A 17,141-nucleotide genomic window follows, 5' to 3' on the forward strand; every position below is an offset into this window, starting at 1 on the left:
CCTTGGAGGTGTTCAAGAAAGGCTTGGATGTGGCACTTGGAGCCATGGTTTAGTTGTCAGGAGGTGTGAGGTATTAGGTAATGGGTTGGACTTGATCTCTGAGGTCTTTTCCAATGTGGTTGATTCTATGATTCTATAAAAGAACTGAATGCATACTGTGGTTTGATACTACAGGGCACCATTAGAATAATAAAAAGGATATCTGGAATCTGCAGAGGAGGATTCATCTAAAAGGGATTAAATGACACCTGTGTGATAGTTTGTTTCATGCTGTAGAACTAGATTGTGTGTCCTGAGTCTCTACATTATCCACCTCTGAAGCTCTCTTGCAGAGGGAGCAACTTGACCTAGAGTGAGGTGTCCCTACCCATGGCAGGGGATCACAGAATCACAGAATGTCAGGGGCTGATAGGGACCTCGAGAAATCATCCAGTATAGCCCCCTTGCCAAAGCAGGATCACCTATACCAGGCCACACAGGAATTCATCCAGGTGGATCTAATTGGCCCCAAGCTGCACCAGGGGAGGTTTAGGTTGGATATTAGGAAAAGTTTCTTTCCTGAATGAGTGAGCGACCTGTTCCGGTGTCTCACCACAATCATGGTGAAGAACTTCTTCCTGATGTCTAATCTAAATGTCTCCTCCTCTAGCTTGGATCCATTCCCCCTAATGCTATCACTACCCCACACCCTAAAAAGTACCTGCCAGCTTCCTTGCAGCCCCCTTCAGATACCGGAAGGCCACAATAAGGTCTCCTCAGAGCCTTCTCTTCTCCAAACTGAACCATACCAACTCTCTCAGCCTGTCCATATAGGAGAGCAGCTCCAGCCCTCTGCTCATCCTCGTGGCCCTTCTCTGGACATGTTCCAGCACATCCAGATCCTTCTTGTACTAGGGGCTCAAATTAAACAATAACCAAGGGTCACTTCTAGCAAAATGTTCAGTATCTGTTTATAAGAAAGTCAGGCTAAAGCCTCTGCAGTGGCAGAAACTAAGGCAATTTATGTCACCTCACGGCAGTTTATCTGTAGCAGTATGAAATGAATGCCCTTTCTTCTCTATACCCAACAAGTGATATAGGAAGCAAGTTCCTTTTCAGCACTGAAATGATGACCTAGCTTGGATTGCTTAACGTTTATAGTGGATTATTTGAATTGCTTGCTGATAAAAAGAGCTATTTTCTTTCTTTTTCTTTTCTTTTTAATCTGAAAGATAAACCCCAGCTGTAAACCTGTATAAAAACTTGCCCTCCATAAAACATCCCAGAAATGATGGGCTAAATCTTGGTAGAGGCTCAAAGGCAAGCCCCCAGTTTCTAATGGAGCTCTATCGCTCTCCTAGGCAATCATAAAGTAACAACAAGCACTAAAGAATCTTTCAAGATGACATGCATTACAGTGCACCCATAAGGAGCTGACCCATTCTCCAAGATAAATAGAGAATGCACAGAACACTGCAAAAGAGAAAAAGGAGGAGGCTGGGAAACACATCATTTATATCCCTTAAAAATTATATCACTGGAAGTCATATACTTTAACAATGCCTGGAAGTAAATCAGAGATTGTGCCTGGGATGCATTAAAAACCCAAGACTGTGGAGATATTTCAACTGAACACAGTAAAGCAAGTTTAAGGACAAGCTTAGGAGGTTCCTGAATACAGATTGCTGTATTGATTTAAGGAGAAAATGAATGCACAGGATAAAATAGAAACTTCTGCAATCCAAACAGCCATATCAACAATTTAGTCCATCAGGCTGTGCAATTCCTTTAGCAACATTTCCCCATGGGGGTGGTGAGACACTGGCACAGGTTGCCCAGGGAGGTGGTGGAAGCCTCATCCCTGGAGGTTTTGAAGTCCAGGCTGGATGTGGCTCTGAGCAACCTGCTCTAGTGTGGGGTGTCCCTGCCCATGGCAGGGGAGTTGGAACTGGATGATCTCTCAGGTCCCTTCCAACCCTGACAATTCTATGAGTCTATAAAATGGTCTTCCTCATATAAGCTTGGTCATTTTTAGCTTCATAGCACAAGCCATGCAAATGAATTGAATTAGTCCAATGTCCAACTCACAGTTCTACCTGAATTAAACTGTAATCTAAACTTAGATTAAAAATACAATGCCATTCTTCCTGCCCTGATAAATGGCAGTGTTAGGTCAATCACAAAATCATGGGATGGCTTAGGTTGGCAGGAACCTTAGAGATCATCTACTCCAACCTCCCTGCCATGGGCAGGGACACCTCTCAACTAGCCCAGGTTGCTTAAGACCTCATCCAACCTGGCCTTGAACATCCCCAAGGAGGAGGCATCCACAACCTCTCTGTGCAGCCTGTTCTAGTATCTCACCACCCTCCTGGGGAAGAATTTCTTCCTAATGTCTCATCTAAATCAAGCTTCTTCACTTTGAAGCAATAACCCTCTCATCCTGTCACTTCCTTCTGGATCGGATCCTGAGACTTCCTTCTAGATCAAGCTCCACACATGATATAAGCAGAGGAACACCCAACAGATCCATCCAGACAGAGAAGACTCCAGTGACAGAAGTGTGGATGTCTGAGAAATGTCACTACTGAAACTGAGGCATAACCTGGATCACCTCTTAGCTTATACTGTATATATATGCAGTGTAGCCTGGAGAAAATGAGGCTCAGGGGAGACCTTCTTGCTCTGTACAACTACCTGAAGGGAGGTTGTAGCCAGGTGGGGGTTGGTCTCTTCTCCCAGGCAACCAGCACCACAACAAGAGGACATAGTCTCAAGCTGTGCCAGGAGAGGTTTAGGCTGGATGTTAGGAAGAAGTTCTTCCCAGCAAGAGAGATTGGCCATTGGAATGGGCTGCCCAGGGAGGTGGTTGAGTCACCATCCCTGGAGGTGTTTAGGAAGAGACTTGATGAGGCAATTGGTGCCATGGTTTAGTTGATGAGATGGTGTTGGATGATAGGTTGGACTCAATGATCTCAAAGGTCTTTTCCAACCTGGTCTGGTCTATTCTATTCTATTCTATTGGAGGTGGTGGAGTCGCCATCACTGGAGGTTTTCAGGAGGAGACTTGATGGGGTGCTTGGTGCCGTGGGTTAGTTGTTTGGGTGGTGATTGATTGGTTGATGGGTTGGACGCGATGATCTTGAAGGTCTCTTCCAACCTGGTTTATTCTATCTATTCTATTCTATTCTATTCTATTCTATTCTATTCTATTCTATTCTATTCCATTCCATTCCATTCCATTCTACTCTACTCTATTCTACTCCATTCCATTTTGTTCTGCTCTGTTCTGTTCTATTCTATTCCATTCCATTCTATTCCATTCATGGGTGAAAATTATAAAGTATTTAGCTGCCAAGGAATTGTTATCTTCTACCATTTCTACTTTCAGAAAACATTTGAAAATGCATCCACAAAAAAACCCAACCCAACCCAACCCAACCCAAACAACAACACCCCCCCCTAACAACACAAAACCAGCCAACTTCAAGTGCAGAGACCCTGTAAAACTAAGCTCTTTGCAGTAATAAAAGGTTTTGGAGCTTACCGGCACTGAAATTTGAGGATTATTTCTGAGTTTTCCGAGCAGAGCAAAGCCATCAGTGCTGATTTTCCCTTTTGGTTTGATGCTCAAGGACTCTACTTTGACGCAGTCAATAAAAAGTGTGACGCTGCTGGCTTCCACGATTATCATCAGCTTGTGCCACTGGGAGTCAAACAAGAAAGGCAGGTGCGAAAACGATGCGATTTGGTGGCGGCCGTCCGCTCCTTTGTACGAGAACTCAACACTTTTCCTTGGCCCATTGAGGTTCACTCCAACTTGCTCTTTTCCTGAAGAGTCCTGGATCTGCCAGATTGTCCAGTACTTCTGGAGTGTGGCCCCCGTCATCCGAAAAGTAGTCAGGAAGGAATATTCATCAGGCAGTCCGTTGGAATAGATGGCACTGGGGAGGAGCAAATACAGGACAAGCATAACACTGGCCACGCACCCGTTGTGCAAAGCTCCACTTGTCACCACAGAGCCATGAAAAGCAATTGTTCACTGAAACCTTATTTCAAGAGTGCTTTATCAGTGCTCTCTCCAGGGAGACCTAATAGCAGCCTGACAGTACCTGAAGGGGGCTACAAGAAGGATGAAGAGAGAGTTTACAAAGGCTTAGAGTGATAGGACAAGGGGCAATGGCTCCCAACAAGAGAAGAGCAGATTTAGATTGGATGTTAGGAAGAGGATCTTTACTATGAGGGTTGTGGAACTCTGAAACAGGTTGCCTGGTGAGGTGGTTGGGGCCCCATATTCAAAGGGAGGCTTCACAGGGCTCTGGGCAGCCTGATCTAGTGAAGGATGTCCCTGCTTGCTCCAGAGAGGGTTGGACTGGATGATCTTCAGAGGTCCCTTTGAACCCATACCATTCCATAATTCTATGATTCTTCTGCATGCAGAGTCCCAGAATGTCTTTTGGAGTCACTAGCATTGCTCTGGCCAAAGGAACTGTGGCTTCTTCAAGCACTGTACAGCAGTTATGATAACCCTTTCTAAGTGCAGTGGACACTCCAACTTCAGATTCAGAAAGTATATCCTACAGGGTTACTATTCATAACAGTAGGCACCAGTACAGGCCAGGGGTCATCCTGCTGGAAAGCAGCTCCATGGAGAAAGAACCTTGGAGTCCTAGTGGACAGCAAGTTCTGCATGGGACAGAAATGTGTCCTTGTGGCCAAGAGAGCAAATGGCATCCTGGGGTGCAGCAAGAAAAATGTGGCCAGCAGGGCTAGGGAGGTTCTCCTCCCCCTCCACTCTGCTCTGCTGTGGTGACACCTGTGTCCAGTTTTGGGCTCTCCAGTTCAAGAGAGGCAGGTATCTGCTGGACAGAGTCCAATGGAGGCTACAGGGATGGTTCAGAAACTCAAACATCTCTGCTGTGGAGAAAGACTGAGAGCCCTGAGGATGTTTAGTCCGGAGAAGAGAAAGCTGAGAAGGGATCTGATTGATGTCTATAAATATCTGAGGGGTGGGTGTCAGGATGAAGGTGCCAGGCTCTTTTGGTGGTGCCCAGTGGTAGGATAAGGAACAACAGGCACAAGCTGGCACACAGGAGGTTCCACCTCAACATAAGGAGAAGATTCCTCACTGTGAGTGTGCTGGAGCCCTGGAGCAGGCTGCCTGGAAAGGTTGTGGAGTCTCCTTCTCTGGAGGCTTTCAAAACCCACCTGGATGCACTCGTGTATGCCCTGCCTTAGGTGACCCTGCTCTGGCAGGGTGGGTTGGAATGGATGATCTCTAGAAGTCCCTTCCAACCCCTAACATTCTGTGATTCTATTTCCTGCCATTAGCCTTACAAAATCATACAGCACAGCGTGGCTTTATAATCCAAGTGGCAAACAGTGATTGTGGATGTAATTTGGTTGTGAAGATGTAAAAATGTCTTTTACAAAGGCATTTCCTTGTCCAGCCTGACAACAACCATTTTGTGAAGGCGTCAGACATCACTCCAGGAGAAATTGTTCAGCAAACCATTCACTGACAAATACACACAGAATACAGGATACAGAATTAACCAGGCTGGAAAAGACCTTTGAGTCCAACCCATCACCCCATACCATCTACTCAAATAAACCATGGCACTAAATGCCTCATCCAGTCTCCTTTTAAACACTTCCAGTGATGGTGACTCAGCCGCCTCCCTGGGCAGCACATTCCCATGGCCAATCTCTCTCTCTGTGAAGAACTTCCTAACAGCCAGCCAAAACTTCCCTTGGTGCAGTTTGAAACTGTGTCCTCTTGTTCTGGTGCTGGTTGCCTGGGAGAAGAGACCAACCCCCACCTGGCTACAGCCACTCTCCGGGTAGTTGTAGAGAGCAAGAAGGTCTCCCCTGAGCCTCCTCTTCTCCAGGCTAAGCAACCCCAGCTCCCTCAGCCTCTCCTCATAGGGCTTGTGCTCCAAACCCCTCACCAGCTTTGTTGCCCTTATGCATGGGAAGAACCCACATGAAATGAGATCCCATCCTGTGACATTCATCCACAGGACTACAAACAGCAGGGAACGAATCTGCCACATCTGAAGTATTTCACTCTTCTGCCACTCCTGCACCAGGGGAATATTTGGGAACACAAAGAAGCACTGCTGGCCGTGTCACTGTCCACAACAGGAAGGTCATTTCTTTATCTCAAGTGTGTCAGGGAATATTGAGAGTATCTAGAATATTAGGAGCAGTAGAATATGGAAGAAATAATCCATTTCATATCCTATGGCTCATAAAATCCTTGTGTCATAACCCAGCTGACAACAATACATTATTTGCCATCTGTCCCCATTTAAGAGTAAGTTGTATCTGATTACATTTCTATAGCATGGGGACATGCAGAGCTATTTTGTCACCAGCATCCATTAGAATAACTTCTCAGGCAAAGAGGACAATGATGATTTTTGACTGGCAGATCAATCCTATCTCAGCAGCAATTTAGCCAGCGTTAGAGATCCTGAGGTTGAACTAAGGAGGGGAGCAGAGGGGAATAGGAAGAAAATGGAATAAATTAGTTCTTATTTTGTATGCTTGGTGACTACTGATTTAGTAGGAGAATACTGCCCTGCTGGAAAGCAGCTCCATGGAGAAAGACCTGGCAGTCCTAGTGGACAGCAAAGTTCTGCATGGGACAGCAATGTGCTCTTGTGGCCAAGAGAGCCAATGGCATCCTGGGGTGCAGCAAGAAAAGTGTGGCCAGCAGGGCCAGGGAGATTCTTCTCCCCCTCTACTCTGCCTTGCTGAGACCACACCTGCGATCCTGTGTCCAGTTTGGGGCTCCCCAATTCGAGAGAGGTGGAGACCTGCTGGAGAGAGTCCAATGGAGAGCCATGAGGATGCTTAGGGGACTTGAGCATCTCCCCTGTGAAGAGAGACTGAGTGCCCTGGTGCTGCTGAGTCTGGAGAAGAGAAGGCTGAGAGGGGATCTGATAAATGTCTATCAATATCTGAGGGGTGGGGGTCAAGTGGAGGGGGCCAAGCTCTTTTCAGTGGTGCACAGCAATAAGACAAGGACCAATGGGTACAAACTTGAACATAGAAGATTTCACCTCGACATGAGGAGAAACTTCTTTCCAGTGAGGGTGGCAGGGCCCTGGAGCAGGCTGCCCAGAGAGGTTGTGTAGTCTCCTTCTCCGGACACATTCAAAACCCACCTGGATGCATTCCTGTGTGGACTAGGGTTCCTGCGGGGGGGTTGGACCGGATGATCTCTGGAGGTCCCTTACAGCCTCTAAAGTACTGTGAGACTGTGATACTTCGGGATGAAGCCTCCACAGGCTGTAGTTTGCTGTCCCAGGCTGTAGTGCAGTCACATTCCAGTAGGCGACGGCACAGCCTCACTGAGCTGAGTGAGTTTCGGTGAGCACCCAGCACGCCTGGCAGCAGCAGCTTCACCTTTCTACCCAAACTGCTGCTGCTTCTCTTTCCCCACCTGCCTGAAAGCTGCTGTCAGAGGAAGGGGAAGGTTTAGCTGGCAGACGATGTCATTCCAGAAGGTGTGGAGAAGATACACAAAGTTGGAAGAGCAGCTTCTTTGCCTGTCTGTGGTTTGCTATCTCTGACTGCAGGTAGAGTAGTCTGCCTCAGCTGAGCTTGTCCAATAGGATTTTCTCTCATTTGCTGTGTCCTCTTTCTGTTTTCTTTCACTTTGTATCTTGCCATCTCAACTGCAAATGTCCACTCGTGCACCTTGTACCTTTTCCTCCTGAGCACTCTCCTGTGCTTATTGCTGTCCCCTACCCTTCCTGTTGTCATGTTTCTAGCTTACACAACATGTTTATACATTCTTTCCTGCTGCAGGAAGACACTCCCTAGCCAGACACACTGGCTCTTACTAAGCTACTCATCCAGTTCAGCATGCTTCTCATGGCCCTCTGTGTCCCTCTTCCTCTATAATGTCTCTTAAACAAGTTTTTCAGTCTCCTCTACTGCTAAGACCTTGGCTCATTTGAATCATAGGATCACAGGATGTTAGGGGGTTGGAAGGGACCTTCGAAGATCATCAAGTCCACCCCCCCTGCCAGAGCAGGACCACAGAATCCAGCACAAGTCACACAGGAACACATCCAGATGGGTCTTGAAAGTCTCTAGAGGAGACAACTCCACAACCTCTATGTTCCAGTGCTCTGCAGCCTGTTCCAGTGCTCTGTGACCCTCACAGTAAAGAAGTTCCTCCTCATGTTGAGGTGGAACCTCCTGTGCTGTAGTTTATGTCTATTGGCCCTTGTCCTATCACAGGGTGCAACTGAGCAGAGCCTGAACCCTCCCTCCTGACCCCCAGCCCTCAGATATTTATAGACATTTATTAAATCCCCTTTCAGTCTTCTCCAGACTAACCAGCCCCAGGGTTCTCAGCATCTCCTCATAGAGCAGTGCTCCAGTCCCTCAATCATCTTGGTAGCTCTCTGTTGGACTCTCTCCAGCAGATCCCTGTCCCTCTTGAACTGGGGAGCCCAAAACTGGATGCAATGTTCCAGGTGAGGTGTCACCAGGGCAAAGTAGAGTGGGAGGAGAACCTCCCTCGATCTGCTGGACACATTTCTCTCTTGAAGTCCTGAATCCCATTGCTTGTTCTTGCATAAGAGCAGTGTTTAATACCAAAGGTGGTACTATTAGGCAATTTTTTAACCAGTCTTCATGTGACATTCCACTCTACCTAGAATCATAGAATGGTTTGGGTTGCAAGCAACCTTAAAGATCATCTAGTTCCAACACCCCTGCCGCAGGCAGGGATGCTTTCCACTAGCCTGGCCTGGATCAGCAGGACCAGGAAAGTGGTTGTACCCCTGTAGTGAGCACTGGTGAGGCCATACCTTGAGTACTGGTTCAGTTTTGGGGCCCTCACTTCAAAAAAGACATAGAGATACTGGAGCATGTCCAGAGAAGGGCAACGAAGCTGGGGAAGAGTCTGGAAAACAGGGCTGGTAAGGAGCAGCAGCGGGAACTAGGTGTGTTTAGTGTGGAGAAAAGGAATCTGAGGGGAGATCTGTTGCTCTCTACAACTCCCTGAAAGGAGGTTGAAGGCGGGTGGGTGAGGGTCTCTTTCTGCTAGAGACAAGTGACAGGACGAGGGGCAGGGCCGGGCCAGCCCCGTGGCCGGCGGCGTTTCAGCACCGCGGGCAGGGACAGCTCTGCCCCGGCTCTGCCCCGCAGCTCAGCCCCTTCGCAGCCCCGGCACTGCCAGAGGGTGCCTGGTGGCAGCCACTTTACCTCTGTTTGAGCAAGGGGTGGTGGGGCCTGGCGAGGGGCAAACGCTGCAGGAGCTCAGGGCTGTCGCAGTGCCTGCCTTTGGGAACGCCAGAGCCGCGTCCGTGCCATTGGAGATGCTCAGCCCTGCCTGAGGTGCTCTGCAGAACTTGCTGCCTCCTGCAGTGCTGCACAGGAATGGTCTCATCCTAGAGTCACAGCAGTTAGGCCTACCCACCAGGCTACATTATAAAGAGTATGTGAAGAGTTCTAACCTTTGTAAAGGTTTGGAAATTACCTAAGATTGTCTGGTTGGAAGCCATCTGAGCATGAGCCAGCAGTGTGCTCAGGTGGCCAAGAAAGCCAACAGCACCCTGGCCTGGACCAGGAATAGTGTGACCAGCAGGACCAGAGTACTCAGCGATGGTGAGGCCACACCTTGAATACTGGTTTGAGTTTTGGGCCCTCAGCACAAGAAGCACATTCAGAGAAGGGTAACAAAGCTGGTGAAGGATCTGGAGAACAGGGCTGGTGAGGAGCAGCTGAGGAAACTGGGGGTGTTCAGCCTGGGGAAGAGGAGGCTGAGGGGAGACCTCATTGCTCTCCTGAAAGGAGGTTGAAGACAAGTGCATGTTCTCTTCCTTCTGTGAGGGTAGTGGAACACTGCAACAGGTTGCCCAGGGAGGTGGTTGAGGCCCCTTCCCTGGAGATATTCAACGTAAGGCTTGGCAAGGCCCTGGGCAACCTGATCTAGTGGAGGATGCCCCTGCTGACTGCGGGGAGGTCGGACTGGATGACCTCTGGAGGTTCCTTCTGGCCTGGACCATTCTGTGACTCTATGATTCTAGAGACAAGTGACAGAAGGAGAGCAAACAGCCTGAAATTGTGCTAGAGAAAGTTTAGACTGGATATCAGGGGGAAAAAAGTCCTGAAAGAGTGGTCAGGCATTGGAACAGGCTGCCCAGGGAGGTGGTGGAGGTATTCAAGAAACATGGCTATGGCACTTCGGGCCATGGCTTGATCAGGGATAACTTGTGTATATTAAGCATATATCTCACTACAACCACCTAGAGCAGTAAGTTTAAACAGTTTAAACTTTCTTACCCCTTAAAATATTATCATTTTTATAGCCCAAACTGTTTCTCAGCTAAGAAGCATGAGCTGAGTGAACACCTGGGTATCTCCACCTTTGGGTGAAATGAGGATCACATTTACTCTCTGTGGATGGATTCCCCACTAGCAGCCTTGATCTGCCACTGGGATGGAGAGTAGGCATGAATCCAATATAAGCAAGCAGTTAAGCTGTAAAGCATCTTAACCTGGTGGCTATGAAGGTAGAAGCCAGGGGGAACTGCAGCAGGCAAAAGTTATTCAGTGATAACTGGAGTGTAACCAAAACATTTTGCACTCCAATTATTCCTAGCAGGAAAGTAGTCCAATTAAAGGTCTTGCCAGTTAATTGCTAAGTAAAGGCACTCTTAATTACATAAGGTGCTGGACCAGAATCCAGACTTGCCCAAGTCTGGCAGAGACATCTCTAGCCTGCTGTACTCTTACTATTCCTTCACTATTCCTGGCAGCAAGTCTGGATTGTAAAGCACAAACACAATTAGATTCCTACATCCTGGCTCCTAATGCAACTTGCCTGTGACAAGCTTAATAAGAGTCTTCATATTTTATAGATTAAATAACCGTAAATTAGCCAGGAACATGCATGTATCAGTCATCCAAAAAGCAAAATATAGCCCTTAACAATCAAACAATCCTCTTCTAACCTGACTTGTCTCTGCAGACCTTATACAATCAGTAAGATCCCTCTGTGTCTATGCTTTGAGAAATAGACACTCTCACTCTCCTTCACTCTCCCCCTGTTATCTTTTCTTTGCCTCCCTATTTGTTTTCAAGTCTTCAGCAAATTTTGGCTTCACTTCCTAGAGGCAAATAGGCAAATCTGGAGGCACCCTGAGCTCTGTCATTGGTAGAGGGAAGTGGAAGGTCCTTGTTGTTACAGAACTGGTCTGGAAATGGCCTCAATTTGTGCCAGGGGAAGTTTAGGTTGAACATCAGGGAAAAATTTCTTTTCTGAAAGAGTGGTCAGGGGTTGGAGCAGGCTGCTCAGAGAGGTGGTGGAATCACCATCCCTGGAGGTGTTCAAGAAATGTGTGGCCATGGGTCTTGGGGACGTGGTTTGATGGCCATGGTTGTGTTGGGCTGATGGTTGAACTTGATCTTAGAGGCCTTTCCCATGCTTAATGATTCTATGGTCTGATGGTAGCAAGGAAAACAAAAAACTCTTCCCTCCCTTTCCAGAGGCTTTGCAAATGAGAGGTGATCTAGCTGAGGACAGGATCTAGCCCTGAGCAAATCACAGATTCACAGATTGCATTGGGTTGGAAGGGATCCTCAAAGGCCATCTTGTCCAACCCCCAACTCATACTGCAAAATCCATAAAGGCAAAGAGCAAAAGTCATTACCTGGTTGGGATCCTGAAGTCTACATTAGGTCCCAGTTTATAAGCCACCTGCAGAGAAGTGGAACCCACTACTCTCTGAATAATTCCTTGGGAAGCAGCTTTTTCTATTTGGAACTGAGAAATCAGGTCAAAGCCTACAAGAAAAGGGGGGGGGGGAAAAGATGCTCCATGTCCAGAACATTCATTTTAATTGCATTAGAGAATTGTGCAGTCACAGAGCTGAGTATAACTGGATAAATTTTCTGAACAGCAGCTTCTCCCTGAGAAAGTCAGGATGCTACTTGCCTGGTAAATCATCTTGGCCAATCCTGATTGTTGGGCAGATATCAGTTCTGTGACTGGCACCCAGAATGATTGGCAGTCCTGCAAAAAAAAAAAAAAGGCAACCAAAAGGGTGAATTTATTAACCATGTGTCTGCACATTCCCTCAGACCACCTCCAAAAAACAATGAAGTGAAGCAACTGTAAGAATATTATTCATTAGAGCTATAAATAATAACAATAATCTGATTAAACAATCAATTGAAGCTGTACTCAGTGAAGCCAGAGGTTTCAGAAAACAAGGATTGGTTTCTAGAGAGCTCCAATTTTCAACTTATAACTTGACTGATAAATTGATTCAGTTCTTCCCAAGCCTTTAAATAAGAGTGCAATAATAAATCTTCTCTTGCAGAGCTGTGGTGAAATGGCTGCGGCAAAAGAAGTCCTGATGTATAAGGAGGTTTTGGGTTGGAGCTTATCTTGGGTTGGAGCAAACTTTGAAACAAACAAGCAAACAAAAAGCCAGTTACCTAAACCAGCAGTCTCCTTGGACCTAGGGAGACTTAAACAAACCTCCTGCCAGTTAAAGAGGCTGTTGAGAAACTGTTGGCATCTTTTCCACCCTCTCTGATATTCCAGGTGTTCCCACCTTCCTCTGTGCCTCCTTTGACCAGAGAATGATCATTCACCAAACACAGAGTGAGAGCAAGAAGAGTTTGTAGTCCTCTTTATTTCACCCAAATAATGAAATGTGTCTGAGGAAGGCAAATTTCAAATAATCAATCATTAGAACAATCAGATTATTCATTAATAATCAATCATTAGAGTAATCAGATTATTCATCTGTCAGGATATTCTCTGTCCAAAACCCAAAAGCCTTGCAATGAGCATGAAAACCTGACAGATTCCCCCAATTGAAGGAAGGGGGAAAGAAAGATAGATCTTTATTTGAAGAGTTTAAAAGTCATGTACAAACCTACTTGGTTAATCTGGGAGAGGTTAGCAGACTCTGGGTGAGGAAGAATGAAATGTGTAAGTTGGAAGGAGATGTATTCCTAACCACAGAGAGCCTCTTGTGTGCTGCTGAGGCTCAAGCCTAACTGTGGATTTCCTTCTGACAACATGGGCTTAAAGGGAACATTCAGGCTGACATGTTACACCTTGGAAACAGCCTCATTCTATATTATTTGATGAGACATGTGGCAGGCATCCAGCCATTTACAATTTATGCCCAGCAAATAAAACAGACCCAGTTTGTTGCCACAGGTTGCAGAAGAATATCTAACTAGAAGCACTGAAAGACAGGAGGAGGTTTGCATCCTCCATCTACCACTTATATCCAGATTTTCATCCTTCCCTTAATACATTTCATAGTGAGTTTAAAATAACACAGAGAGCTTTTGCTTTTTACCCCTCTTTTTTATAGGGACACATCCACCCACCCATCTACCTATCCATCCATCCACCCATCCACTCATATATAGAATCATAGAATGGTCTGGGTTGGAAGGGACCTCCAAAGGTCATCCAGCCCAACCTCCTCTGCAGTAAGCAGGGGCATCCTCAACTAGATCAGGTTACCCACCTACCCATCCATCCATCCATCTATCCACCCATCCACTCATATATAGAATCATAGAATAGACTGGGTTGGAAGGGATCCCCAGAGGTCATGCAGTCCAACCTCCTCTGCAGTAAGCAGGGGCATCCTCAACTAGATCAGGTTACCCACCCACCCAGTTACCCATCCACCCATCCATCCACCCATCCATCCATCCATCCACCCATCCATCCACCCATCCATCTACCCATCCACTCATATATAGAATCATAGAATAGTCTGGGTTGGAAGGGATCCCCAAAGGTCATGCAGTCCAACCCCCTCTGCAGTAAGCAGGGGCATCCTCAGATAGATCATGCTGCCCAGCCACCCCTCCATCCATTAATCCACCCACTCACCCATCCATCAGTCCATCCATCCACACTCTCCCCTTCTGTGTTGTCTAGCTAGAGAGGATTTTAACTTTGAATAAGCTGAGAAGGATTCTTTTGCTAGTCAACACTACAGAAAGAGGACATGCAGATAAAATCTGTCTCCTTACTTGATTGATGCTGGATGGTGGCTGAGACGAGAGACCACAGAAAACTACACAGGTAACAGAAAGCTGTAATTTTCCTGCAAAGAGACAGAATAACTCCATTGTGAATCTGTAGCTGCTGCCAGAAGCTGGTACTGACTTTCTCCTCAGAGCCATGCCTATTAAATGTGTAAAATCTCAAATTAAGGATTAACTAAGAGACGTGACAAGAACATTTATCTCTTTTTTTTTTTTCACATGAGGACTTTTTCTCTTTACCTAATAAGAAACCACATCAATAAAGCTCTTTTTGACTGCCATTTCCCTCACAAAATGCTGTCATAAAACCAAAGAGGAAAGCACAGCAGCTGGCAAGGGCAGCTTTCACTGCTCTAATCTCTTATTTACAGATACCCTCTAAATCCCACTTGTTCTCTTACCAGTTGCTTTTCATCTTCACTGCTGGCTTTCTTCACTCCTCTCATGTGAATAGGTGGTGGATATGGTCACACTCCCTGCTCCCCTTTCATTAGTCCTGCAGGAGAGTGCAGCTCTGGGTGCTAGAGGGCTCCTTCTGCCCCACACAGGACCCGGCAGGGAGGGAGGTGCAAGCTGCTGGCTCTGTTTTAATCTTGGGAAGGGAAGGAGGTGGAGGCTGGACAGACATGTGTGTCCTGGTGGGCTCTGAGGGCGGGTCTCTGGAGCCAGCTGAATATAGAGAAGCCAAAAAAGCAGTGAAAAGGCTGCTACTTGCACCAGAGTCAGGGCAGGGAGATTAAGAAAGTGTGAGTTCAGAGGTGCATGTGAGAGAGTAAGGCGTATCAAGGAGTCTGAGGAAGCTGGTGGCCCTGGTGTGGTGACCTCTAAAAGCTCTGAGAACAAGGGAAGCCTGGTCATATAAAGAAGGCATTTCCTTTTCTCCCTGATTTACTCATCAGATTGCCTCAGGAGAAGCCTGGCCAGTGATGTCCCACTTGGTTCTTCTGAATAAAACCCATTATGAAGACTCTTGCTCTTCCCTTGCCACTGGTAAATCACTTTCCATAGACTATTAGGCACATGAAGGCTGTCAGTGGGATTTCTTAGATTCTTAGAATAGTTTGGTTTGGAAAGGACCTTAAAGATCATCTAGTTCCAAGCCCCTGCCATGAACATCACTAGATCAGGATGTTCAAGGCCTCATCCAACCCGGCTTTGAACACCTCCAGGGAGGGGGCATCCACAACCTCCCTGAACAACCTGTTCCAGTGTCTCACCACCCTCACTGGAAATAATTTCTTCCTCATCTCCAGTCTAACTCTCCCCTCCTCAAGCTTCAATCCATTCCCTCTCATCCTATCACAAGCCTGGATGGTTCACATGATGTAAGAAAAGAGAGACTGGAACCTGTATGAGGGAAAAGACCAAGGAAAAGAGGTGAACAGCAGCTGACAGAACTATATCTCATGTATGGTTGGAAAAATATGTGAGGTTGTGCTAATACATCACATTTGTAAGAGCCATCTTCTCTGGATTCTTCATATTCTGTGAAAGTTTGAATTTCCAGAACTCAGGGGAAAGAAGAGGCACAGGGAAGGGGCTGGAGGTGTGTTTAAGTGTGGGATTTTTTTAGATAGGATAGGGAGGTGGTGAGGTCACCATCCCTGGAGGTGTTCAAGAAATGTGTGGTCATGGCACTTTGGGACATGGTTTAACAGGCATGGTGGTGTTGGGTTGGTGGTTGGACTTGATAATCATAGAATCATAGAACTGTTAGGGTTGGAAGGGACCTCAAGGATCAGCTAGTTTCACCCCCCCTGCCATGGGCAGGGACACCTCACACTACAGCAGGTTGCTCACAGCCACATCCAGCCTGGCCTTCAAAACCTCCAGGCATGAGGCTGCCACCACCTCCCTGGGTAACCTGTGCCAGTCTCTCACCACCCTCATGCGGAAGAATTCTTTCCTAACATCCAATCTGAATCTACCCATTTCTATTTTTGCTCCATTCCCCCAGTCCTATCTCTACCTGACATCCTAAAAGGTCCTTCTCCAGCTTTCTTGTAGCCCCCTTCAAATACTGGAATGCCACAGTAAAGTCTCCTCAGAGCCTTCTCCTCTCCAGTCCTAATAGCCCCAACTCTCTCAATCTGCCTTCATAGGAGAGGTGCTCCAGCCCTCTCTTAGAGGTCTTTTCCAATCACAACAATCCCATGATTCTGTGATTCTACTTAACAAATGCAATCACCTCTGCTGCCTGCTGAGAGTCAGAAGCAGCAGCTGAGTACTGAACTACCTCACCCATCCCAATTTGCTGTAGCTCACATTTCCAGGATTGATAACTGCAGTGCTAATGTTGTTCAGAATTCTGTGTTTATTCTTAGAAAGGGAGGAGCCAGAACATAGAGGTGTTCAGTTTGCTATGAATAGTGTCTCCTGTTAATGTACACCAAGCACATCTTGGATGATGCTACTTTTCCCCTCTTCAAGACAAAGGTACAGTCAGGGAGCCTTGCAGTCCACCACCACTCAGAGATCCAACCCCTAAGCCCTAACTGCTCAACTGCTGAAAGCAGATGAATTAAACAACACAGGATATGATTCTCCACAAGATCTCTGTGCCTTTAGCTAAGGCATGGGGACTTTGTTCAGTGTCTCCTAGGCAGGAATGCAGTCACCTCTGGAGCCTTTCTGAAGTGTGCTTCCACATCTGACTTCACATTCCTTTCCTCAAAATACCAGATTCCATATTTCTGTTCCTCTGTGTAGCTTGGGTTGGAGAACATCTATTCACACAGCTGCCTGGTGAGACTGTGGCTGGATTGGAGGGAAAGAGCAAATAAATCAGATGGGGGCAGTTTCTCTTGTGGGTATAAAGCCTGCTCTCTGTGATGAAAAAGGGAGCAGTGAAATGACTGTAGTTAAGACTTGCAAGAGGTGCAATCCAGCACAAACCACAGAAACCAACGTTTGGCTCAGAAGGAGCTGTTAAATGTGGCAGAGAAGAAGGTTCCTCAGTTCAGGCTGGGGCTGAGAGCAGTTTGGGATAGCTAAATTAAGCCACCTCCTGATGGTTATTGTTTGACTGGGCTCAAGGGAGCTCAATGACAGGCTCCTTCCTTTGAGGAGGGTCATTAGGAGGGATGGTTTTGTCCCCTGAAAAG

At 46.8% G+C, this 17,141-nt stretch overlaps 1 protein-coding gene across 1 annotated transcript in view; it reads right to left on the minus strand.

Annotated features, from left to right (window-relative positions):
• The window catches only part of COL9A1 (collagen type IX alpha 1 chain), a 65,098-nt gene extending 50,646 nt beyond the window's left edge, over positions 1-14,452 (minus strand). The window contains exons 1-5 of the mRNA XM_054168017.1: positions 14,439-14,452; positions 14,023-14,096; positions 11,945-12,022; positions 11,661-11,793; positions 3,527-3,923 (exon numbers count right to left, since the gene is read on the minus strand). Coding sequence (XP_054023992.1) covers positions 3,527-3,923; positions 11,661-11,793; positions 11,945-12,022; positions 14,023-14,096; positions 14,439-14,452 — 696 coding nt within the window. The remainder of the gene's footprint in view (positions 1-3,526; positions 3,924-11,660; positions 11,794-11,944; positions 12,023-14,022; positions 14,097-14,438) is intronic.
• Between the last annotated feature and the right edge of the window lie 2,689 nt (positions 14,453-17,141).

This window comes from Dryobates pubescens, chromosome 2 (genome assembly GCF_014839835.1).
Source record: "Dryobates pubescens isolate bDryPub1 chromosome 2, bDryPub1.pri, whole genome shotgun sequence".
NCBI classification, from domain to species: Eukaryota; Metazoa; Chordata; class Aves; order Piciformes; family Picidae; genus Dryobates; species Dryobates pubescens.